At 35.7% G+C, this 25,721-nt stretch overlaps 1 protein-coding gene across 12 annotated transcripts in view; it reads left to right on the forward strand.

The window, feature by feature from the left end:
• Positions 1-4,095: 4,095 nt before the first annotated feature.
• TADA2A (transcriptional adaptor 2A) overlaps positions 4,096-25,721 on the forward strand; it is an 88,101-nt gene continuing 66,475 nt past the window's right edge. For 4 of the 12 annotated variants that reach the window (XR_012481280.1, XM_074262073.1, XM_074262071.1 and 1 more), the window contains exons 1-2: positions 4,137-4,252; positions 7,365-7,493. Coding sequence is in view for 10 of the 12 variants with exons in the window: in XM_074262073.1 (XP_074118174.1) it covers positions 4,141-4,252; positions 7,365-7,493 (241 nt within the window). In the remaining 2 variants the exon portion in view is untranslated. Of the gene's footprint in view, positions 4,287-7,334; positions 7,494-11,845; positions 11,961-25,721 lie in introns of all 12 variants that reach the window. The other 8 variants (XR_012481281.1, XM_074262075.1, XM_074262081.1 and 5 more) reach the window with 6 other exon arrangements.

Consider the following 25,721-nt stretch of genomic DNA (forward strand, 5'->3'; position numbering starts at 1 on the left):
TAGAAATGCTCTTTTTTGGGGTGTTTAATTTGAAAATTAAAAAAAATTATTATCAAATATAATCCCTGATTTTAAAGATGAAATAAACTGATATTGACATAGGTTAAGTAACTTACCCACAATTCTACAAATAGAAGTAACAGGGTCTGCATGTGAATCTGATTCTTCCAACTGTTTCCATTTTGCCATTCTTCCTCTTCCCTCAGGCCATGTTCTTCCAACTTTACAACTTTGTTAATCCCCAACCCTAGTATATTTCCTAGTCAATAATGCCAGTAGATAAAAGCTACAAAATCATTTTGAGTACCTCCAGGTACTAACTTATGCTAGTTTACCTTAATAGAGGTAAACTGCCAAACAGTTTTTTTTTTTTTTTAAATTAATCACTTATGAGCTCATTAGTTTCCCAAAAAGTTTGGAGCAACAAAGATTTGGTATTTTACATTATATACTTACTAGCTATGTGCTCCTGGACAAGTCAATTAACCTTTTGAAATCTAATTTTCCTCAGCTGAAAAATGTGGATATTATCACTTGTATCACCTAATTATTTTTATTTTTAATTGATTTTAACATCATCTTCATTTAAAATAATACATACATTTAATTATTTAATTAAAAATTTATTGGGATATTTAATTATTTAAGTATTTAAATAAATTTAAATCACCTTCTTCCCTTTATGCACTAGAGTAATATAGTAATAGTAACTTATATTTGTGTAGTTTTAATATTTGCAAAGTGCTTTACAAATTTGATCCTCACAGAAATCCTGAGAAGTAGGGACCATTATTATCCCCATTTTATAGGTGAGGGACCTGAGGTCATGAGATGTTTGTTAAATGAATTGCTTAGGAACACAGCTAGCAAGTGTCTGAGGTTGGATCTGATTTCAGGTCTTCCTGATTCCAGATCCAGTTCAACCAAACCAAATAATCTAAGACAAGATAATACAGTGTTCCTCATCCATTGTCCTCTGACTCTAAAAAGAAGGGAAGTCACAGGACCTATTTCACAGACTGGTTGCAAAGACTCTGTCAATCTGAAAGTGTCATAAAACTGTCGGTTGAATGAAACAAGGTCCACTTATGCCACTGAGATCTTTTGATGGAAATCCCAAATGGAAGGTATACTTCCATCATGGGGAAGCCCAACTCCCTAGCTTTCTCTCCTTCCAGGAACATCACCAATGATGTCACACATTGTCTCTGGGACATCTCTGTTCATCTTCCCAACCTATAAAACCTACTGAGCTCACAGAGTTCCTCTAGGCCCTCTGATGCTTCCATGAGGTTTATGTCTCCAGAGCCTTTGGGTGCATATTGAGAAGTAACAGGTCATCCTAGAGCTGCCTGGAGGAGGGCAAGGAAGGGAGAGGAGATGAGGATATTCTCAAATTGGTTAAAATCTAGGTGAGAAGGTGAAAACTGCCTTCATCTGCCCCAGGGGGCAGATGGTACCTGCTGGGATTGGCTACCCACAGACAATTCCGAGGAGATCACAGAATGCTAGGTCTAGAGTTAAGGAGTATAAACTTAATTAGAGAGCTACTAAAATAGCTATGAGATCCTGCTCAAGTCATTTAATCTTTGTTTGCCTCAGTTTTCTCAACTGTGTAAGGGGGATAACAGCAGCATCTATCTCCAAAGACTGTCCTGGCGATGAAATGAATAATATTTTAAAACTCTTAACAAAGTGCCTGGCATGTAGTAGGTACTCAATAAATGCTTCTCCCTTTCCTTTCTCTTGGCATGACAAATGGGTCCACTTTAATTTTCCTGTTCAATAAATGGTAGTTTACATTTATTCATATTTTCCTATCCTTTTAAACCTGTACCACTGCTTTAGGCAAAACACATGGACTGCTAGACTTTATAACAATAACATTAGACAACAATTGTTCCCCTCTTTCCTTCCCTCCCCAATCTTACCTTCCTCCCTTGAGCATAGTTATCTCTCATGCATCCATTCAAATCAGTCTTCATCCTTGTTTACTCTTTTTTTTTTTTTTTTTTTTTTTTCACTGAGGCAATTGGGATTAAGTGACTTGTCCAGGGTCACACAGCTAGAAAGTGTTAAGTATCTGAGACCACATTTGAACTGAGGTCCTCCTGGCTTAAGGGTTGGTGCTCTACCCATTGTGCCACCTAGCTGCCCCCCACCTTGTTTGCTCTTTGTAGTAATAGATGATTAATTATCCATATTGAAAAAGCCTGGGCTTCATAATTAGAGGACCTAAGTTCAAATCCTACCTTTGGCACATGTCTGTTGATCTCTCTCAGTCTCAATAACTTTGGATATTCAATGATTTCTTCAAAATTTTATTTTCATTTTAAATCTATGATCCTGTTTCTCTTCTCCTTGTGTTATTACTGACGTAACCATCAGGTCCTTTAGCTTTCTTGGGTCTCATAGGCTTTTAATCACTTATGGGAGGGTCTGATCTTCAGACACAAGAATCCTAAATCTTTTGGAGACTAGAGAACTTGAAAACTCTTGAAGCCAGACTTACCCACAAGGCTGGAAATGTCCATTCTTAGGATTGCAGTCTCTGACGTGTCCTCACAAAAGAACATAGGAAGTAGACAATAGTATTTCACTTCCCACTCAAGCTTACCTGGGAGGTGCATAGGCCCCTCACCATGTGTTCTCCCTGCAAATTGCCAACATTTTTTTTTTGGTTATTATCAGAGAAATAAAAAGCTATAATAATAAAAAAAAGAAAAGAAAAAGAAAAGAAAGCTTAGGTTCCAATCCTGTATCTGATACCTGTGACCCTAGGCATTTACCTTATTTATTTATTTTGTTTTTTATTTACCAGATATATGCATGGGTAATTTTCCAGCATTGACAATTGTAAAACCTTTTGTTCCAGTTTTTCCTCTCCTCCTCCCCCCCCATGGCAGATTGACCAATACATGTTACATATGTTAAAGTATAAGTCAAATACAATATATGTATACACATTTCCCTTATTTATAACATGATTTTCTTGGATCAGGTAATATCTAAAATCCCTTTCCAGTTCTAAATCCCCTAATCTATAAATAACTAAGAAAAATTGGGAAAGCCCTATCGTTTGGGTTGATTTCAAGGAGGGCAACTTTCTCCTTCATTTCATCTCTTTTTAGGTTTCTGTTAATAGTAATTAATAATAATCAGAATCAGACTCCCATTTGTATATCATGTTAAGGATAGAATATTCCCTTTCAAATACATGATGTATCATTATCACTGGTTTACAGATGAAACAACTGAGGCCTGGAAAGGATCAATGGCTCAGGACTATAGAATTAAATAAATAACTCAGAATTATAAAAAATTATAAAAAAGGACTTAGATCATCTACTTGTGTCCACAGTCACAAAGTTATAAGTGAGCAGGACGTAGGTGCTTTGCAGAGTAACTGCACATAATTGACACTTAATAAATGAAATCGGCTTCAGATTGAGGAATCTGGATTGGCCTTTCATCATTGTCCCCGGTTATCTCTCTCTATCGCTGTTAAAATTAGTGTCAGTGTATTTCGTACTGTTTGGAGCCCAGGCTCTGTTCCCCGGGATAATGCAACCTCCTTGAAGAGAGGAGCTGCTTCAAATCAAAGAACGCGTATTATGGGCCTACTGTGTGCCAGGCACGCGTTAAGCACGGATCACCCAAAGAAAGACGAAAAGACAGTCCTTCCCTTCAAGGGGTTCTAAGGTGGGAACAACTCCATATTAACAAAATAGAGACCAGATACATTCGAGATAATAAGCATTCAACGGAAAATCTTGTGTTGACGAGATTGAGGAGGACCGGGAAAGTTTCTGACAGATGGTAAGGCTTTAGCTGAGGCTCAAAGGAAGGCAGAAAACAGAGACGAGAAAGCGCACTCCTGGGCCGGGAGAGAACCAGAGGAAACGCCGGAGTCTGGGGATGGAGGGTTTTTATCCTTGGCTTCCTGGCACAGCGCCGGCGCGGCGCACAGTAGGTGTTTCACAAACGCTTGTGGGGTTTTATGCGTGAATTCTACGTGGAAAGCTATTTCTTCCGGATCTACAGGGCGAGCCTGATTTAAAACACCTGCACGCACCGCCCAGGTAGGCGGCAGCCACTTAAGAAGCGTAGAACAAGCCCCCAAAGGCCGGGGAAGCGCGCATGCTCGCGGAGCAGCGAGGGGAAGGGCCACAGGCGCGCGCGCACATTCCCGGCCTGCGTGCGCGCGAACGGCTCCGGGCTTCCTGGGTCTGGAGGAGGGGGACGCGGCGAGGTGAGGCACGAGGCCACGAGGTGAGGGAGAGGAGGTAGGGCACGGGGACCCGGAGGTGGGGGAAGGAGGGGACGTAGCTGGCGGCCTTAGGCGGGTAGGGGCGCGGGGTCTCGGGCCGAGGAAGGCGTCGAGGCCGACGTAGTGGAAAGAGCGGGGAAGCACGCGTGGTCACGCAGCGACCGCGCCGGCGGGAGGAGAGCGGAGGGGGCGGGGCGGGGCGGGGCAGGTTGGAGCGAGCCAGCGCGCGGGGGCTCCCTGGGAGCAGCGCACGCGACCCCGCTGACCTCCCAGCATTCCCTTCGCTGAGGACCTTTCCCCTCTTACTTCCCCCTTCCCTCCCTGAGCCTCAGTTTTCCCATCTGGGGAATGGGAGCCTCCCATTTCTTCCAAAAATTACCTATCCTCTCGCCCTACCGTGTGACCTTGGGCAAGTCCCTCAACCTCTTAGCCTGTAAAGGGAGGAAGTTGCAACAGGTTGGCCTTCATCCGGCTCCACATCTATGGCCTTATAACTTTATAATAATAATGACTATATTTTCTCATTCGATCCTCACTACAGCCATGGGGGCATCGCGATATATATATATATATACATATATATATATATTTTTTTTACATTTTACAGATGAGGAAACTGAGGCAAACGGGTTCCGTGACTTGCCCAAGGTTTCCTAGTTCAGCCCTGTTGGAGTCCCGTTCGCCACTCATTCTAGGTCTGGCACTGTGTTGTAACTGCAGGGTACAGTGTGCATTGTTACCCTTCTCAGAGCAGAGAGAGGTCGGGAATTCAAATCCAGCCTTAGCCGCTGTGGGCAAGTCACTCGGGTCTGCCTCGGTTTTCTCTTCTGTAAAATGGGAACGATGATAGTGCTCCCCTCCCAGAACTGTGGTGAGGATCAGAGGAGGTGATGAATGTTGCCTATTATTATTCTTCAGGGTTAGGGTTCTTCATGAGTAAGAGTCTCTCTGATGGGTGGCCAGACGGTCCTCAGTGGGGATGGAGAGGCTGCTGCCTCATCAATTCCAGATCCCCCTTCCATCTGATGTTCTGTGCACCTCTTGGCAGAATTTGGTCAAGTCCCTTGAGAATCACGTTTTTAAATGCACAAAAGAAATTACATAGGATTACAAAGGTAATCAGTGAGATTGGACTACAGTTTATTAGTTTAAAACCCCCCAAACTCCCAGACTCCAGGTTATGAATTCTGGATGTGAAAGGAGCAGAATCTGAACTCGATAAGCCTGCATTTAGGTGTTGGGCTGAATGACAGGCAATCCCTTGGTGCACATCCCATTCTTTATTTACCTTTGAAGACCTGCCCCTCCTGGAAATCCATCCAATTGATAAAGTCAGTGCGGACAAATCAATTCAACAAATATGTGTGTTACTTGCTTGTACGACAGGTGTGTGTATTATATTCCTGCCACTTTAGGAGCTGAGGCCATAAGGCTAAAGCAAAAAACCTGTCAGGTGTAGACATTTACACTGATAAGTAACTACTCTAAATGGGGGAAGGGGAGAAGCAATGACCGATGAAATGGGGAGTTGAGGAAAGGTTTCTTGTAGGAGATGAAGACTTTGAGCTGAGTCTTGAAGGGAGCATAAGATGCTAAATACTGAAGGAGGGTAAGGAATGCATTCCAAGAGTGGAAGATACAGCTTGTGCAAAGACTTAGAGGTGGGAGATGGTTAGCAGACGGTTAGTCCTGGAAAAAGGGAATAGGCCAATTTGACTAGAATAATAGAGTATATGAAGGGGTTTGATTTGATGGAAATATGTTAAAACCCACTGACACCCATGTCTTTGCATCTCCTTTTCCCTCTCTGATGGGTTGCTCTCCAGTCACTTCTCAGTGCCTTCATTTCTTTTTTTTTTTTTTTTTTAATTTATTATTTTTATAATTATAACTTTTTTTTTGACAGTACATATGCATAGGTAATTTTTTTTTTTTTTACAACATTATCCCTTGTACTCCCTTCTGTTCCGAGTTTTTCCCCTCCCTCCCTCCACCCCCTCCCCTAGATGGCAGGTGTTCCCATACATATTAAATATGTTGTAGTATATCCTAGGTACAATATACATGTGCAGAACCGAATTTTGTTGTTGTTGTTGTTGTTGCAAAGGAAGGATTGAATTCGGAAGGTAAAAATAACCTGGGAAGAAAAACAAAAAATGCTAACAGTTTACACTCATTTCCCAGTGTTTCTTCTCTGGGTGTAGCTGATTCTGTCCATCATTGATCAGTTGGAACTCTATTAGATCTTCTTTATGTTGAAGATTTCCACTTCCATCAGCATACATCCTCATACAGTATCATTGTTGAAGTGTATAATGATCTTCTGGTTCTGCTCATTTCACTCAGCATCAGTTGGTTTAAGTCTCTCCAGGCCTCTCTGTATTCCTCCTGCTGGTCATTTCTTACAGAACAATAATATTCCATAACTTTCATATACCACAATTTACCCAACCATTCTCCAATTGATGGGCATCCATTCATTTTCCAGTTTCTAGCCACTACGAAAAGGGCTGCCACAAACATTTTGGCACTTACAGGTTCCTTTCCCTTTTTTAGTATTTCCTTGGGATATAAGCCCAATAGTATCAAGAATAATTGTCTTCCATTGTGGAAGAGTACTGGACTTGGTACCCAAAAGACTCATCCTTGTGACTTCAAATCTAGCCTCAAACACTTATTCATTATGTGACTCAGGCAAGTCACTGAACCTGTTTGCCTTAAGTTCCTTATCTATAAAATGAGCTGGAGAAGGAAATGGCAAACTACTCTAGTACCTTTGCCAAGAAAACTCCAAAAGGAGTGATGAAGAGTTGAGAACAATTCAACACGTTTATTAAGTACCTGCTGGCTAGGTGCTGAAAATACACAACCAAAAATTAAAACAGTTCCTACCCTCAAGGATTTATATTTTGTCAGGGTGACAATAGGACCAGATATAAATACATACAAAATAACTACAGAGATTTGCTAATAATTTGGGCAGGCCTGGGGCTGGCACCTAGGAATTCTGGTTCTTCTTCTGTTACCCTGGGCACTTCTTCATCCTGTCCTTCTTTTCCCTCAGGCCACCTGCAGTGACTTTGTCTGTTTCCAGGGATTGCTACTTTCCCAGGGATTTGTTGGCCACCACTGGGATCAGACGGAAGGAGACTTCCCACTTGGAGGACCACCAGAGCTGTAGCCTCTGCCAGTGTGGGGATGGACAGATTGGGCTCCTTCAGTAGTAAGTATGACTTCAGCTGACTCTTGGTTGCATTTAGGACCATTATTTGAAGGCAGGAATGGAAACATTGTGCATCTGTAAAGGCCTTTTGTGCATCTGATTCTGAAATGGTTTGAAGTGCATCAGACCAGATAAAAATCCTACATGTTTCTATTCATTGCTCAGTTCCTGTAAGGTAGTGATAAGATACCCTTGTTCTGAAATTAGTGGAAAATCCTGAAGAAAACTACCAGACTATGAAGCTAGAATGGTCATCTGAAAGTTTGAAAATTTTTTTTCCTTTTTTTTTTTTTTTAACTAGCAATTTTCTTATTTTTATTGTTATATTTTGTTTTTATCTAACTTTTTTATTATTAATTTTTATAATTATAACTTTTTTTTGACAGTACATATGCATAGGTAACTTTTTTTTCATTACAACATTATCCCTTGTACTCTCTTCTGTTCCGAATTTTTCCCCTCCTTCCCTCCACCCCCTCCCCTAGATGGCAAGTATTCCCATACATATTAAATATCTTATAGTATATCCTAGGTACAACATATATGTGCAGAACCGAATTTTGTTGTTGTTGTTGCAAAGGAAGGATTGTATTCGGAAGGTAAAAATAATCTGGGAAGAAAAAAAAAAAGCTCACAGTTTACACTCATTTCCCAGTGTTCCTTTTCTGGATGTAGTTGATTCTGTCCATCATTGAGCAATTGGAATTGGATTAGCTCTTCTCTATGTTGAAGATAATCCACTTCCATCAGAATACATCCTCATATAGTATCATTGTTGAAGTGTATAATGATCCCCTAGTTCTGCTCATTTCACTCAGCATCAGTTGATGTAAGTCTCTCCAAGCCTCTCTGTATTCCTCCTGTTGGTCATTTCTTACAGAACAATAATATTCCATAACATTCATATACCACAATTTACTTGGCCAATTCCAACTGATGGGCATCCATTCATTTTCCAGTTTCTAGCTACTACAAAAAGGGCTGCCACAAACATTTTGGCACTTACAGGTTCCTTTCCCTTCTTTAGTATTTCCTTGGGATGTAAGCCCAGGAGTAGCACTGCTGGGTCAAAGGGTATGCACATTTTGATAACTTTTTGGGCATAGTTCCAAATTGCTCTCCAGAATGGTTGAATTCTTTCACAACTCCACCAACAATGCATCAGTGTCCCAGTTTTCCTACAGCCCCTCCAACATTCATCGTTATTTGTTCCTGTCATCTTAGCCAATCTGACAGGTATGTAATGATATGTCAGAGTTGTCTTAATTTGCATTTCTCTGATCAATAGTGATTTGGAACACTCTTTCATATGAGTGGAAACAGTTTTAATTTCATCATCTGAAAATTGTCTGTTCATATCCTTTGACCATTTATCAATTGGAGAATGGCTTGATTTCTTATAAATTAAAGTCAATTCTCTGTATATTGTGGAGATGAGGCCTTTATCAGAACCTTTAACTATAAAAATGTTTCCCCAATTTGTTTCTTCCCTTCTAATCTTGTTTGCATTAGTTTTGTTTGTGCAGAAACTTTTTAATTTAGTGTAATCAAAATTTTCTATTTAGTGATCAATAATGGTCTCTAGTTCTCCTTTGGATACAAATTCCTTCCTCCTCCACAAGTCCAAGAGGTAAACCATCCCATGTTCCTCTAATTTATTTATGATTTCGTTCTTTATGCCTAAATCTTGGACCCATTTTGATCTAATCTTAGTATGTGGTGTTAAATGTGGGTCCATGCCTAGTTTCTGCCATACTAATTTCCAGTTTTCCCAGCAGTTTTTGTCAAATAATGAATTCTTATCCCAGAAGTTGGGATCTTTGGGTTTGTCAAACACTAGATTGCTATTTTTATTCACTATCTTGCCCTGTGAACCTAGCCTATGCCACTGATCAACTAGTCTATTTCTTAGCCAATACCAAATGGTTTTGGTGACTGTTGCTTTATAATATAGTTCTAGATCAGGTACAGCTAGGCCACTTTCATTTGATTTTTTTTTATTATTTCCCTTGAAATTCTCGATCTTTTGTTATTCCATATGAATTCTGTTGTTATTTTTTCTAGGTCATTAAAATAGTTTCTTGGGAGTCTGATTGGTATAGCACTAAATAAATAGATTAGTTTAGGGGATATTGTCATCTTAATTATATTCGCTCAGCCTATCCAAGAGCACTGAATGTCTTTCCAATTATTTAAATCTGACTTTATTTTTGTGGCAAGTGTTTCATAACTTTGCTCATATAGTTCCTGACTTTCCTTTGGTAGATATATTCCCAAATATTTTATACTATTGACAGTGATTTTGAATGGAATTTCTCTTTGTATCTCTTGCTCTTGGATTGTGTTGGTAATGTATAAAAATGCTGAGGATTTATGTGGATTTATTTTGTATCCTGCAACTTTGCTAAAGTTCTGAATTATTTCTAATAGCTTTTTAGCAGAGTCTTTGGGGTTCTCTAAGTATACCATCATGTCATCTGCAAAGAGTGATAGTTTGATTTCCTCATTTCCTACTCTAATTCCTTAAATCTCTTTCTTGGCTCTTATTGCCTAGGCTAGAGTTTCTAGTATTATATTGAATAGTAATGATGATAGTGGGCAACCTTGTTTCACTTCTGATCTTGCAGGGAAAGGTTCCAGTTTATCGCCATTACATATGATGTTTACTGAAGGTTTTAAATATATGCTTGTTATTATTTTAAGAAATAGTCCATTTATTCCTATACTCTCAAGCGTTTTTAGTAGGAATGGATGTTGGATTTTATCAAATGCTTTTTCTGCATCTATGATGCAGATCATAGATGATCATATGGTTTTTATTAATTTGATTATTAATATGGTCAATTATACTAATAGTTTTCCTAATATTAAACCAGCCCTGCATTCCTGGTATAAATCCTACTTGATCATAGTGCATTATCCTGGGGATGATTTTCTGAAGTCTTTTTGCCAATATCTTATTTAAGATTTTAGCATCAATATTCATTAAGGAAATTGATCTAATTTTCTTTCTCAGTTTTCACTCTACCTGGTTTAGGTATCAGTACCATGTCTTTGTCATAAAAGGAATTTGGTAGGACTCCTTCAATCCCTATTTTTTCATATAGTTTATATAGCATTGGAGTTAGTTGTTCTTTAAATGTTTGGTAGAATTCACATGTAAATCCATCTGGTCCTGGGGATTTTTTCTTAGGAAGTTGGTTAATAGCTTGTTCTATTTCTTTTTCTGAGTTGGGACTATTTAGACTACTTACTTCTTCCTCTGTTAATCTGGGCAAGCTATATTTTTGAAGGTATTCTTCCATTTCATTTAAGTTATCGAATTGATTGGCATAAAGTTGAGCAAAGTAGCTCCTAACTATTGTTCTAATTTTCTCTTCATTAGTGGTGAGTTCTCCCTTTTCATTTTCAAGACTAACAATTTGCTTTTTCTCTTTCCTTTTTTTAATCAAGTTTACTAAGGCTTTGTCTATTTTGTTGGTTTTTTCATAGAACCAACTCTTAGTTTTATTAATTAATTCAATAGTTTTTTTACTTTCAATTTTATTCAATTATTATTTTATTATTTATTTCAATTCACCTTTTATTTTTTGAATTTCAAATTTTGTGTTTGTCTGGGGTTTTTTAATTTGTTCCTTTTCTAGTATTTTAGTTGTAAGCCCAATTCGTTGGCCCTCTCTTTCTCTATTTTATGCATGTAGGGCCTCTAGAGATATAAAACTTTTCCTTATTACTGCTTTGGCTGTATCCCACACATTTTGGCATGATGTCTTATTATTGTCATTTTCTTGGGTGAAGTTATTAGTTATGTCTATGATTTGCTGTTTTACCCAATCATTCTTTAGTATAAGATTATTTAGTTTCCAATTATTTTTTGGTCTATTTTCCCCTGGCTTTTTATTAAATGTAATTTTAATTGCCTTGTGGTCTGAAAAGGATGCATTTACTATTTCTTCCTTACTACATTTGATTTTGAGGTTTTTATGCCCTCGTATATGATCAATTTTTGTATAGGTTCCATGAACTGCTGAGAAGAAAGTATACTCCTTTCTATCTCCATTTAGCTTTCGCCAAAGATCTATCATATCAAACTTTTCTAGTATTCTATTTACCTCTTTGACTTCTTTCTTATTTATTTTGTGGTTTGATTTATTTAATTCTGAGAGTGCAAGATTGAGATCTCTCACTATTATAGTTTTGCTGTCTATTTTTTCTTGTAGTTCTCTTAATTTCTCTTTTAAGAATTTAGATGCTGCACCACTTGGTGCGTATATGTTTAATATTGATACTGCTTCATTATTGATGCTACCCTTTAGCAGGATATAATGCCCTTCCTTATCTCTTTTAATTAGATCAATTTTTGTTTTTGCTTGATCTGAGATGAGGATGGCTACCCCTGCTTTTTTGGCTTTACCTGAAGTATAGTAGATTCTGCTCCACCCTTTTGAATGTATCTCCCTGTTTCAGGTATGTTTCCTGTAAACAACATATAGTAGGATTCTGACTTTTAATCCAGTCTGCTGACTGCTTCCTCTTTATGAGGGAGTTTACCCCATTCACATTTATGGTTAGAATGACTAATTCTATATTGTTTGCCATCCTGTTAACCCCTGCTTATGCTTTTCTCCTTTCCTTCCCTCTTACCCCCCTACCCAGTATTAAACTTGTGAACACCACTTGCTTTTCACAGCCTTCCCTTTTTAGTATCCCTTCCCCACCTTAAAGTTCCTCCCCTTATTTTAACCCTTTTCCTCACAATTTCTGTATTCCCTTCCCCTTAGCTTACTCCTTCCCTCTCACTTTTCAATGAAGTGGAAGAAGTTTCACCATAAATCGAATCTGTCTATTGATACACACTATGTTCGTCTCCCTTCTTTCTTTCTCTCAGACATAATAGGTTACCTTTGCCTCTTCATGAGATGTAGTACCACCACTTTACCTTTTTTATGATATAATTTCCTTTCCACCTCTAGTTTCTAGGACAAATTATATATATATTTTATTATGTATTATTATATATATTATAGATTTTAGATTATTATATTATATATATATTATAGATTATTATATATATGTATATATACATGTGCTCTTTACATATCTTTATGGCAGAAATAGAGTTCTCAAGATTTCTTTTTACCTTTTTAGAAATCTCTTGAGTTCTGTATTTGAAGATCAAACATTTTGTGTAGGTCTGGTTTTTTCATCAAGAATTGATGGAATTCATTTATTTCGTTAAATGTCCATCTTCTTCCCTGGAAAACGATGCTCATTTTTTCTGGGTAAGTTATTCTTGGCTGCATACCAAGTTCCTTAGCCTTTCAGAATATCATGTTCCAGGCCCTTCGTTCTTTTAATGTGGACGCTGCTAGATCCTGGGTTAAACATTTTGTTTTTCATTTTTTATTTTATTGTAGCTTTTTATTTATAAAACATATGCATGGGTAATTTTTTCAACATTGACCCTTGCAAAACTTTCTGTTCCAAATTTTTCCCTCCTTCCCCTTACCTCCTCTCCTACATAGCAGGTAGTCCAATACATGTTAAATCACATTTATTTCTTAAATTATTTAACACTTAACCAGTCAACCTTCGTAACAAAGATTTTAAAAGAAAGGAAAAGATCACAGGTCAGTAAAACCTATCAATACATCAACACAGACATACTGCACAGACAGCATGTACCATTACATATCCATAGTCTCCCACCTTGGTAACAAAAGGATAAAGGCATTTTCTTAGTTCTCTGCAGCCAACCTTGGTCATTAGAATTATGTGGTGTTCATTTCTTTTGTTCCTGTTTCAGGTTTTGAAGTGTTTTAAAAAATCTTCCTAAACCTTAATTAAAAAAAAAAAGTTATTTTTCCCCCAAAAACCTTGATTAAATATATATATATATATATATATATATACACTATTTTTTCCCCTCAATTACATATAAAAACAACTTTTAACATTCATTTAAAAAAACTGAGTTCTACATTCTCTCTTTCTCTTCCTCCCATCTCCCCTTCCCTGACATGGTAAAGATTTTTTTTTTTTTTTTAAATAATACCAACTAAATTTTTTTTTTATTATTTATAATTTTTTTCACAGTATATATGCATGAGTAATTTTTTAAAATAATATTATCCCTTGTATTCATTTTTCCAAATTATCCCTTCCCTCCCTCTACTCCCTCCCCCCGATGACAGGCAATCCCATACATTTTACATGTGTTACAGTATAACGTAGATACAATATATGTGTGTAAATACCATTTTCTTGTTGTACATTAAGTATTAATCTAAGTCCTTAAAATGTTGCAACTAGAAATGGATACTCCAGATGTGAACCACAGTTGGACTATCACCTTATTGTGATCACTAGGCCTCTTGATGCAGTTAGTTTATCTGGCTGACAGATCATATGGCTGGCTCATATTGAGGTTGCAGTCCAATGAAATCCCCAGGATGATCTTTTGTCTAGCCACTAACCATCATCTTGTTATAATGTTGAGATTTTGAATTCAATGGAAATAGCTGAGATACTAAATTTTACTTATATCAAACTATACAAAGAAAACAAATACCTCATTTTTGCTCTTTTTTGTATCCCTAGTTCCATAGTTCCTAGCTCATAGTAAGCACTTAAATGCTTGTTGGTTGACAAGTTGGATAGAAAAGTTTTACTCTACACAGAATGGTAAGAGAGTAATTAACCAGAAATGTAAGATTTTATCAATGGAAGTGACCTTAAAGAAGAGGCAACACTATTTGTTTTGTTACTGCACCTAAAGGACGACATGGTAAAGATTTGATATAGATTCTATATGTGCAAACATGCAAAACATAGCCATATTAGAAATATTGTGAAAGAAGACTGACCAAAAATGACTCCACCAAAAAAAAAAAAAAAAAAAAAGTGAAAAATAGTATGTTTTGATCTGCATTTATATGCCATAGTTCGTTCTTTTAATATTGATAGCATTTTTCATCATGAGTCCTTTGGAACTGTCTTAGATCATTTTATTACTGAGAATAGCTGAGTCATTTACAGTTTATCATTGTATAGTATTGCTATTACTGCGTACAATGGTCTTCTGATTTGCCTACTTCTTTTTGCATCATTTCATTTAAGTCTTTTCAGGCTAAACCTTGATTTTAAAAAGCAGTAAGATTTCTTTGATGAATGTAGAGAAATGTGGGAAAATTTAGATTTCTAGAACTTTGTAACAGAGTGAAATTTACATAATCAGAAAAATAATAAATACTCAATGACTATAGCAATATTAATGGGAATATCGACAGCAATGAAGATCAGCACTGTATAATTATAAAACTCAAACTTTTTCCTCAAAAAATAATAAGAAAATATGTTTCCTTTTTTTTTTTTTGTTGAGTTAGGGGACTGTGAATACGGAACATTTTATATACTGTTGGGCTTAGTTTGTGTATTGGTTGTTTTTAACTAATTTTTTTCTTTTTTTCTCATCTTTGTCCTTTGAAGGAATGGCATGTTGTGTGGTAGAAAGAAGAGAGAAATAATTTAAAATTAAAGTTATGTTAAAAAACAGTAATACAATTTTACCAATACAATCTCTCAAGACATAGCCTGAGTGATAAGCTAGTGATATACCAATGATTATAACATGCTAACTGAAGGAAAAAGAAAGTGCCTCTTTTTAGGTGCAATTTATTATTTTTTTAGAATATAGACCTAATAACTGCAAAAACCATATAAATCATTATTTTAAGCATTTGTTTTTATCAAGATGAGTTCATGTTCTACTGGTTTAGATCCCAGTTCTTCCATGTCTTGAATAATTTGATGAATTTCTGTGAGTAATAAAACAATTTATCAGCTACTGGCCAGCCCTTTTTTGAGGAGATTCTTTGAATTTCACTAGACTGATCCTCAGACACATATATGGCAATCCAGTACTTCTGTGTTGGGGGGACCTTTTCAGAGATAGAACTCTAGTTTTGCCTTTAAGAACCTAGGATCATATCTATATCATAATAGGACTTTGGAGTAAGACTTAAATTAAGGAGTCAAGGATTATTAGCAATAATATTTGTTGGATAAAAGAAATCTGTAAGAAATTATCTTCTTGGATAAATTCAGGCAGTTTCTTTCATTCAGAAAATTTCCCTTTCTCCATTCCCCTTCCCCAGTTTCACAGTAGAATATTCTTGACATTTGAAACATAAAATTCTGTTATTGCATTTGGGGGATTCATTGGGCAAAGAGTTGGAAAAAAGCTTTAATAATGATCATTTCTATTCTCCTGGCAGTGTTTTTTCAAGGAAATCCCCATTCAATTTCTTTCTAATTCTGGCTGTCTCCTTTTGAGGGTTATTTTACTTTTTAAAATTTCAACATTGAAAATTCATGGAGAAAGCGTCAGGTCTTGGGTTAAAAACCATCACTATGACTTTGAGCAACTTGCTTTACCTCTTTGAACCTCAGTTTTCTTATCTGTAAATTGAGAGAGTTGAATGTGATGTCCTCTGAGGTCCTTCTAGCTCTAAATATGTGATCTCATGATTCTCAAACCTGACTTAAGAAGAATAAGCAGCCATATATAGGAAAGGTATAGAGGACCAAGGAAGAAAATTATCTTGGGTTTTGTAAAAACCAGCCTTCTTTGGCAAAATATTGGCCTCTGCAATGAAGTGTTAAATATTTAATGCATCATCCATCCTTAAATCAAATTTAATATGAGAAGAAATTGGGCACAAAATTGTCTCATTGTCATTAGAGGCATTCAAATAGGCCACCAGATTACTGCTTAGGATGTTGTAGATAGTAATCCCTACATCCAGGAGAAAATTGATTGAATAGAACTTGAGCTGGATAAACTCTGAGGTCCCTTCTCTGATTCCATGCCATTCTATTCTTATGCATGGATTTGAAGGCCTATATCAGAAAGGGCATATTTCTTTCCCAGTCACTTTTCTCTAGAATTTCATTTAGAAACATCATGACTAGGGCGTAGTTGGTTGTTGAACAGTGTTTTCTGGGCTTCAGGTGGTAAATGCTATCATAATACATTAAAAATCCTGGAGAACCATGCCCTACGTTCTAGAAATTCCTTTCATTTTCTTCAGAGCTTATGTTTTCTCAAACTTTTATCCTCCATTTCAGAAAACAACCTTTCTAAGGCAACTCAAATTGCAGGAAGCTGTGTTTAGGGGACTGCAGGTTTGTGCCTCTCAATATATATATATATATATTTTTTTTTTAGTAGTATTTTATTTTTCCAAATACATGTAAAGATAGTTTTAAATATTCATTTTTATTTGTGCTCTAAATTTTTCTACCTCCCCTTGCTTACCTCCCCCCTCTCCAAGACAGTAAGCATTCTGATAGAGGTTAAATGTGTATAATCCTTTTAAACATATTTCCATATTTGTCATGCTATACAAGAAAAATCAAACCAAAAGGAAACAAAATTCAGAAAAAACAAACAAAAATACTATACTTCTATATACATTCAGTCTCCATTATTCTCTCTCTGGATGCAGATGGCTCTTTCTATCTTGAGTCCTTTGGAATTAACTTCAATCACTGCATTGTTGAGAAGAGCTAAGTCCACCATAGTTAATCACCATATAAACTTGTTGCTGTGTACAATGTTTTCTTGGTTTTGCTCATTTCACTCAATATCAGTTCATGTAGATCTTTCCAGTGTGCCTCTTAATATTTAGAACCTCAGGTGTCTTAGATTTCTGAATTGTATTTCTGAATATGTTATGAGGAACACATTTCATTCTTTTTTTTTTTTTTTTTTTTAAAAAGCACAATTTTTTTACATTGCTGTCATCTTCCATTGTGCTTTTTTCCTTTTCTAGCATCCCTTCCTCACTAAATTGAATATTGTCTTACCATTAAGTGACAAATCAGCACATTGGACATTACGGCAGAATACAGACCTCCTGTATCCACAGCTTATCACTTTCTGCTAAGGAGAGGGAACTTTGTTTCACCATAGCAAGGATAGATATTTCTGTCACTTTTTTTTTCTTTTTGCACAATTCTAAATTGCTTTCCAAAATAATTGTAAGTCAAGATAGATACTCTATTAATTGGAGTTCTGAAAGCCCTCAGTAGTATTTGCCTTTTATGTGATTATTATTATCACATTAATTGTCCTGATCCTGTTTGCTTGCATCCATGCCAGTTTATACAAAGTGACCCAGATTTCTTTAAATACTTCATATTCATTATTTCTTTTGGTGCAGTAATTTTCCATTATGCTATTCATATAATTGGCCTAACCATTAAAGAAGTTCATTTCTGGGAGTAGCAAAGGGGAAGGGAACCAGTATTCCTCTGTTTTTACCAACTCTGGTATGTGTGTGTTTTGTGTGTATTTACATATACACACATATACACACACACATACACACACATATATATATATACACACACATACACGTATAGATCTGTATATCTATGTGTCGTGTACATATATACACAGATTTACATTCATACACATGTGCATATACATGAATCCTCCCTCCATATATATATATACCCCATCCACAGGTGGGTATAGGTCTGTATATATGTCTGTATGCATGCATATATTTGCATACATGGGAGAATGTATTGTATCTATACCCAAAGGTACATTTGAAAGTACATCTAAAAAGAAAAAACAAATTTTATTGATGTCTTTTGTTTTTACATTATAGTCATTTATGGAAATTTCTTTTCCCTCTAAGTTAAACCCTCCCTTCTAATAAATAATCATGCAAAAAATATTCAATGATTGCCCCTCTTGGTTTCTTTAATTAGTTTCCATCATTCTTGTGTCTGGAAGCTTCTTGAGGATGGGAGCTTTGTCAATTTCTCAGTAAATTATAGCATTTGATACAGAGTGGAACTTGCATTATCAGTAGAAATTGAAACAATTATTTTTTTTTTTATTTTATAGTTATAACTTTTTTTTTGACAGTATATGTATGGGTAATTTTTTACAACATTATCCCTTGCACTCACTAGTGTTCTGATTTTTCCTTTTCCTCCCTCCACCCCCTCCCCAGATGGCAGGCATTCCCATACATATTAAATATGTTACAGTATATCCTAGATACAATATATGTGTGCAGAATCGAATTTCTTGTTGCACCGGAAGAATTGGATTCAGAAGGCAAAAATAACCTGGGAAGAAAAACAAAAATGCAAGTAGTCCACATTCATTTCCCAGTGTTCCTTCTATGGGTGTAGCTGATTCTGTCCATCATTGATCAATTGGAACTGAATTAGATCTTCTTTTTGTCGAAGATATCCACTTCCATCAGAATACAGCTTCATACGGTTGTTGAAGTGTATAATGATCTCCTGGTTCTGCTCATTTCATTCAGCATCAGTTCATGTAAATCTCTCCAAGCCTCTCTGTATTCCTCCTGCTAGTCATTTCTTACAGAACAATAATATTCCATAACATTCATATACCACAATTTACTCAGCCAATTCCAACTGATGGGCATTGATTCATTTTCCAGTTTCTAGCCACTACAAAAAGGGCTGCCACAAACATTTTGGCACATACAGGTCCCTTTCCCTTCTTTAGTATTTCCTTGGGATATAAGCCCAGTAGTAGCACTGCTGGATCAAAGGGTATGCACAGTTTGATAACTTTTTGGGCATAATTCTAGATTGCTCTCCAGAATGGTTGGATTTGTTCACAATTCTACCAACAGTGCATCAGTGTCCCAGTTTTCCCACAGCCCTTCCAACATTCATTGTTACTTGTTCCTGTCATCTTAGCCAATCTGACAGGTGTGTAGTGGTATTTCAGAGTTGTCTTAATTTGCATTTCTTTGATCAATAGTGATTTGGAACACTTTCATATGAGTGGAAATAGTTTCAATTTCATCATCTGAAAATTGTCTGTTCATATCCTTTGATTATTTATCAATTGGAGAATGGCTTGATTTCTTATAAGTTAGGGTCAATTCTCTATATATTTTGGAGATGAGGCCTTTATCAGAACCTTTAACTGTAAAAATGTTTTCCCAGTTTGTTGTGAAGCAGTTATTTTTAAAAATTACTGACAATCAAAAAAAAATTACTGACAATCTTATGGGTATTTGGTCATAGAACTGCCTAGATAAGATGTTGGAGAGTACCTCTTTTGTATGTCTGAGCTCATCTCTTATTGAATGTGTGTATCGAAGGTCACTGAGTGGTCGCTATAAAATCCTTAGATTTTCAGTGATAGTGAAGAGCTCTTTTCAGTGTATGATGACTATGGGGGATGCAATACAAAGCCAGAAAAACCAGTAACAACATATATTTACAGGAACGAAAAGTGTTGGATCTCAGGAGTATAATGGAGTGGGGGCTAGAGTGCCCAGACCTCCAATTACACTGTCAAGCAGTAATCTTTAGAACTGTTTGCCACTGGTTGTTAAAAAAAATACAAGGTGCATCAGTGGAACAGACTAGATAAGGAAGAATCAGAAACAATCAAACTCAATAATTCACTATTTGATTAAAACTGCCAACATAAATTATTTGAGAAAGCGCTCTCTATTGGACTAGAACTTCTGGGAAAACTATAAAGCAGGTTAGGATAAATTAGTTTTAGATTCACATCTTATGGCAAATACTACAATAAAATGAAAAGTGTCTATGTGACCTGAATATTAAAAGTCATGCTGTAAAAGAAGAATTAGAAGAGAACCAGAACAGGTAGTTTTCACAGCCGTGACTAGGAGAGAGAGTATTAACTCAACAAGGAAGAGAGGCTGTTGCCAAAGATTAAACAGATAATTTTAGTTGAAATTGCAAAGCTTTTTCCAGGAACACAATCCATTCCATTAGAATAGAAAAGGAATCTAACTCTTGATTTGAGGAAAAAAAAAACTTATTTTAAATTATCTCTCCAATTTCTGTGATAAGGGTGTGATATTCAAGATACAGACACACACACACACACATATATGGAACTACACAAATATATAATTCTGAAAACTATTTACTCCATAGAACAAATAAGTCTTAAAAAGAAACAATGTAAAAGATTATTCCAAGTTATTTAAGTGTAAGAGGGAGGGAAATCAAAACAACTCTTGATATTTCCACCTCTTGCATGGCAAATAAGCAGAGATGAGAAAAGGTGGAAGGGTTTTAGAAATATTCACATACTTATCACTATAGGTTGTAGAGCTATTTACTAGTCAGACAATTTTGGAAAACAATTGAGCATTATTCTTACTTCTCCCCCTACCACACACACACACACACACCCCATGACTAAAACATCTATTATATTTTTTGTCTAAAAATCCCACTGCTACATATTTATTCCAAAAAGGTAAAGTTAGAAAGAAGGGCACCATATACATTAAGATATTTATATCAGCACTTTTTGTAGCAGCAAATAATTGGAAACAAAGTAGTTATTGATCATTTGGTTAACAGCTAAAACAAGTTGTGTTACAATACTATAACAGTATTACCTTACCACTAAAATACTACAGAGATTTATGGGAATACTGATTTTTTCCTAAATTTTCTTTTTTAATGAACTTGACAAACATTGTTTCCATTAACAAAGAACAGAACAAGATTGTATATAGAATTGTAACTAGTAGCCATCTGGTACTTATTGTCAAGTACTTAGATTGCTTGGTACTCTTTAGTATTATCTAGTAATTACTATCTCTTAAGATGATATTTCTTACTTGGTTGTCTGTCCTCTTTAGATGTTTCATTGATTATTATTATTTTTTAAAATCTCTCTTCAATTTCCTTCTCAAATCTCTTTCCCAGAATAAGAGAAGGGAACTAATATTTATTAAATACCTATGATGTTCCAAGCACTGTGCTAAACACAAATATATTTCAGTTGAGCCTTAAGACATTCCCATTTTACAGTTTAGTAAATTGAGGCAGAGGTAAGTTATATGACTTGCCCAGGGTCACATAGCTAGTTAGTTCTGAATCTGGATTTGAACTCGGGTCTTCTGAACTCCACACTCAGCATTCATCATCTGCGTTCTTCCTTACAACAAATCATTCAAAACAGTCTATTGAAACAAATTTACAAATTTGAAAATGTCTTCCTCTTCACTTGCAATCAGTCTCTTCTCTGACAGAAGTTGGAAAACATGCTTCATCATCAGCTTTCTGCAGTCACAGTTGGTCATGACTTTGATCAGACTGTGATTCTTTTTAAATTGTATTGTAATCATTGTATACAGCAGATTGTTCTCTCTGCTTCAGTTCATATATGTCCCCCTAGGTTTCTTGGAGATGTAGGACTGCTAGTCCCCCTTTCCTCGTTTTTTATAGTATAGAAGTTTTCTACTTATATTCTTTTATCTTAACATGTTCAGTTGGTTATTTCCAGTTGATGGTCACCTACTTTATCTGAAGTTCATCATTTCAATTAAAAGTTCTGCTATAACATATACATATATGTATGTATATGTGTGTGTGTGTGTGTGTGTGTGTGTGTGTGTGTGTGTGTGTGTGTGTGTGTGTGAATCTTTGATTTCTTTGGTGTAAATAGTTATAAGTGTTACCACTGAATCAGAAGTTGTCCATAGTTTGATGCTTTTTGGGAAATAATTCCAAATTGCTTCCAGAATGGTTAGACCATTTCACAGCTTGACCAACAATGCTGTAGTGTGCCCACATTCCTACAATCTTCCAGCAAATTTTTATTTTCCCTTTTCATCATTTTGTAGTTTGAGATGGAATATTAAAGTTGTTTTCATTTACATTTCTCTTATTATTAGGAATTTGGAGTATTTTATTTTGTGGTTATTGATAGCTGCCTTTTCTTCTTAAAAACTTCTGGTTTATATCTTTTTACCATTTACCTATTGGGAAATTGTTATTTTTATATATCAATTTCCTGTATATGTCTTGGATATTAGGTCTTTATTTTTAAAATTTAATTAAAGCTTTTTATTTACAAAACATTTGCATGGGTAATTTCAACATTGACCCTTACAAAGTCTTCTGTTCCAAATTATCCCCTCCATCTACCCACCCTCTCCCGTAGATGGCAGGTAGTTATATTATATATGTTGAAATACATGTTAAATCCAATATATGTATACATATTTATACAGTTATCTTGCTGCACAAGAAAAATTGGATCAAGAAGGAAAAAAAAAACTGGGAAAGAAAACAAAATGCAAGCAAACAATAACAAAGAGTGAGAATGCTATGTTGTGGTCCACATTCAGTTCCCACAGTCATCTCTCTAGGTGTAGATGGCTCTCTTCATCACTGAACAGGTTTGAATCACCTCAATGTTGAAAATGGCCATATCCCTCAGAATTGATCATCATATAGTCTTGTTGTTGCCGTCTATAATGATCTCTTGGTCCTGCTCATTTCACTCAGCATCAGTTCATGTAAGTCTCTCCAGGACTCTCTGAAATCATTCTGCTGGTCATTTCTTACACAACAATAATATTCCACAACATTCATATGCCACAATTTATTCAGCCATTCTCCAATTGATGGGCATCCATTCAATTTCTAATTCTAGCCACTATAAAAAGGGCTGTTACAAACAGTTTTGCACATGTGAATCCCTTTCCCTCCTTTAAGATTTTTTTGGGATATAAGCCCAGTAGAAACACTGCTGAGTCAAAGGATATGCACAATTTGATAACTTTGAATATAGTTCCAAATTGCTCTCCAGAATGGTTGGATCCATTCATAGTTCCACCAACAATGTGTCGGTGTCCCAGTTTTCCCACATCCCCTACAACATTTGCCATTTTCTTTTCTTGTCATTTTAGCAATCTGAGAGGTGTGTAGTGTTATTGCAGAGTTGTCTTAATTTACATTTCCCTGATAAATAATGATTTGAAGCACCTTTTTATATGACTAGAAATAGTTTCAATTTCTTTGTCTGAAAATTGTCTGTTCATATTCTTTGACCATTTATCAGTTGGAACATGGCTTGAATTCTTATAAATTTGAGTCAATTCTCTTTGTATTTTAGAAATGAGGCCTTTATCAGAACCTTTGAATGTAAAAATGTTTTCCTAGTTTATTGCTTCTCTTCTAATCTTGTCTGCTTTAGTTTTGTTTGTACAAAAACTCTTTAACTTAATATAATCAAAATTATCTATTTTGTGATCAGTAATGATCTCTAGTTCTTCTTTGGTCACAAATTCTTTCCTCCTCCATAGATTTGAGAGGTAAATTATCCTATCTTCTTCTAATTTGTTTATAATATCATTCTTTATGTTTAGATCATGAACCTATTTTGACCTTATCTTGGTATATGGTGTTAGGTGTGGGACAATGCCTAGTTTCTTCCATAGTTGTTTCAAATTTTCCCAGCAGTTTTTGTCAAATAGTGAATTCTTATCCCAAAAGCTGGGGTTTTTGGGTTTGTCAAATACTAGATTGTTATAGTCATTTGCTATTTTGTTCTGTGAACCTAACTATTCCACTGATCAATTGCTCTGTTTCTTAGCCAATACCAAATGGTTTTGATGACCACTGCTTTATAAAATAATTTTAGATGTGGTATAGCTAGGCCATCTTTATTTGCTTTTTTTTTTTTTTTTTTTTTTTTCCATTAATTCCCTTGAAATTTTTGACCTTTTGTTCTTCCAGATGAATTTTGTTATTATTCTTAAGTGAGTAAAATAGTTTCTTGGTAGTTTGATTGATGTAGTACTAAATAAGTACCATTAGTTTAGGGAGTATTGTCATCTTTATTATATTTGCTTGACTTATCCAAGAGCACTTGATATTTTTCCAGTTGTTTAGATTTGACTTTGTGTGGAAAGTGTTTTGTAGTGTTGCTCATATAGTTTCTGACTTTCCCTTGGCAGATAGATTCTCAAGTATTTTATACTATCAACAGTTATTTTAAATGGAATTTCTCTTTGTATCTCTTGCTTTTGGGTTTTGTTAGTGATACATAAAAATGCTGAGGATTTCTGTGGATTTATTTAGTATCCTGCAACTTTGCTAAAGTTGTGATTATTTTCACTTTTTTTTTTTACATTTTAAATTAATTTTATAATTATAATTTTTTTTTTTGACAATACATATGCATGGGTATTTTTTACAACATTATCCCTTGCACTCACATCTATTCTGAATTTTCCCTTCTTCCCTCCACTCCCTCCCCTAGTTGGCAGGCAGTCCCATACATATTAAATGTGTTATAGTATAACCTACTATAATATATGTGTGCAGAACTGAATTTCTTATTGCACAGTAAGAATTGGATTCAGAAGGCAAAAATAACCTGGGAAGAAAAACAAAAATGCAAACAGTTTACACTCATTTCTCAGTGTTCCTTCTCTAGGTGTAGCTGATTCTGTCCATCATTGATCAATTGGAACTGAATTAGATCTTATCTTTGTTGAAGATATCCATTTCCATCAGAATAGATCCTCATACAGTATCATTGCTGAAGTATTTAATGATCTCCTGGTTCTGCTCATTTCACTCAGCATCAGTTCCTGTAAGTCTCTCCAATCCTCTCTGTATTCCTCCTGTTGGTCATTTCTTATAGAACAATAATATTCCATAGCATTCGTATACCATAATTTACCCAACCATTCTCCAATTGATGGGCATTGATTCATTTTCCAGTTTCTAGCCTTTACAAAAAGGGCTGCCAATTGTCACATTTTTTAATCATCTCCTTTCATTTTTTACTTAAAAAATTCTTTTATGTGTAGTTGCAAAAATATCATATCTCCTCTTCATATCATAATCAAAGTAGAGAAGATCTTTATATCTAAATCATATATCCATTGAATTTACTGTAGAATATGTTGTGTGGTATTAATCTAAACCTAATTTCTGCCAGACTACTTTCCAGTTTTTCCAAATATTTTTGTCGAATAGTAAGTATTTAAGGGAATAAAGATTGTTTTATTGAATATGTATAGTTTTTCCATATCTATTCCATGATTAACTTTCTTCTTTTAACCAATACCAACTAGCTTTGATACTGTTTTACAGTATAATTTTTGATCTGGTTGTTGGGGGCATCCCTTATTTCCACTTTTTTTTTCATTGTTTCCTTTGAGATTCTTTACCTTTTATTCCAGATCCCAGTTCTTAAACTGGTTTAAATAGGCCTCAAGGGACAGCAAGGTAGGCGCAGTGGCTAGAGCACCAGCCTTGAACTCAGGAGGACCAGAGTTCAAATCTGATCTCAGACACTTAACACTTCCTAGCTGTGTGATCCTGGGCAAGTCACTTAACCCCAGCCTCAGAAGAAAAAAAAAA

Source organism: Sminthopsis crassicaudata, chromosome 4 (assembly GCF_048593235.1).
Source record: "Sminthopsis crassicaudata isolate SCR6 chromosome 4, ASM4859323v1, whole genome shotgun sequence".
In the NCBI taxonomy this organism is placed as follows: domain Eukaryota; kingdom Metazoa; phylum Chordata; class Mammalia; order Dasyuromorphia; family Dasyuridae; genus Sminthopsis; species Sminthopsis crassicaudata.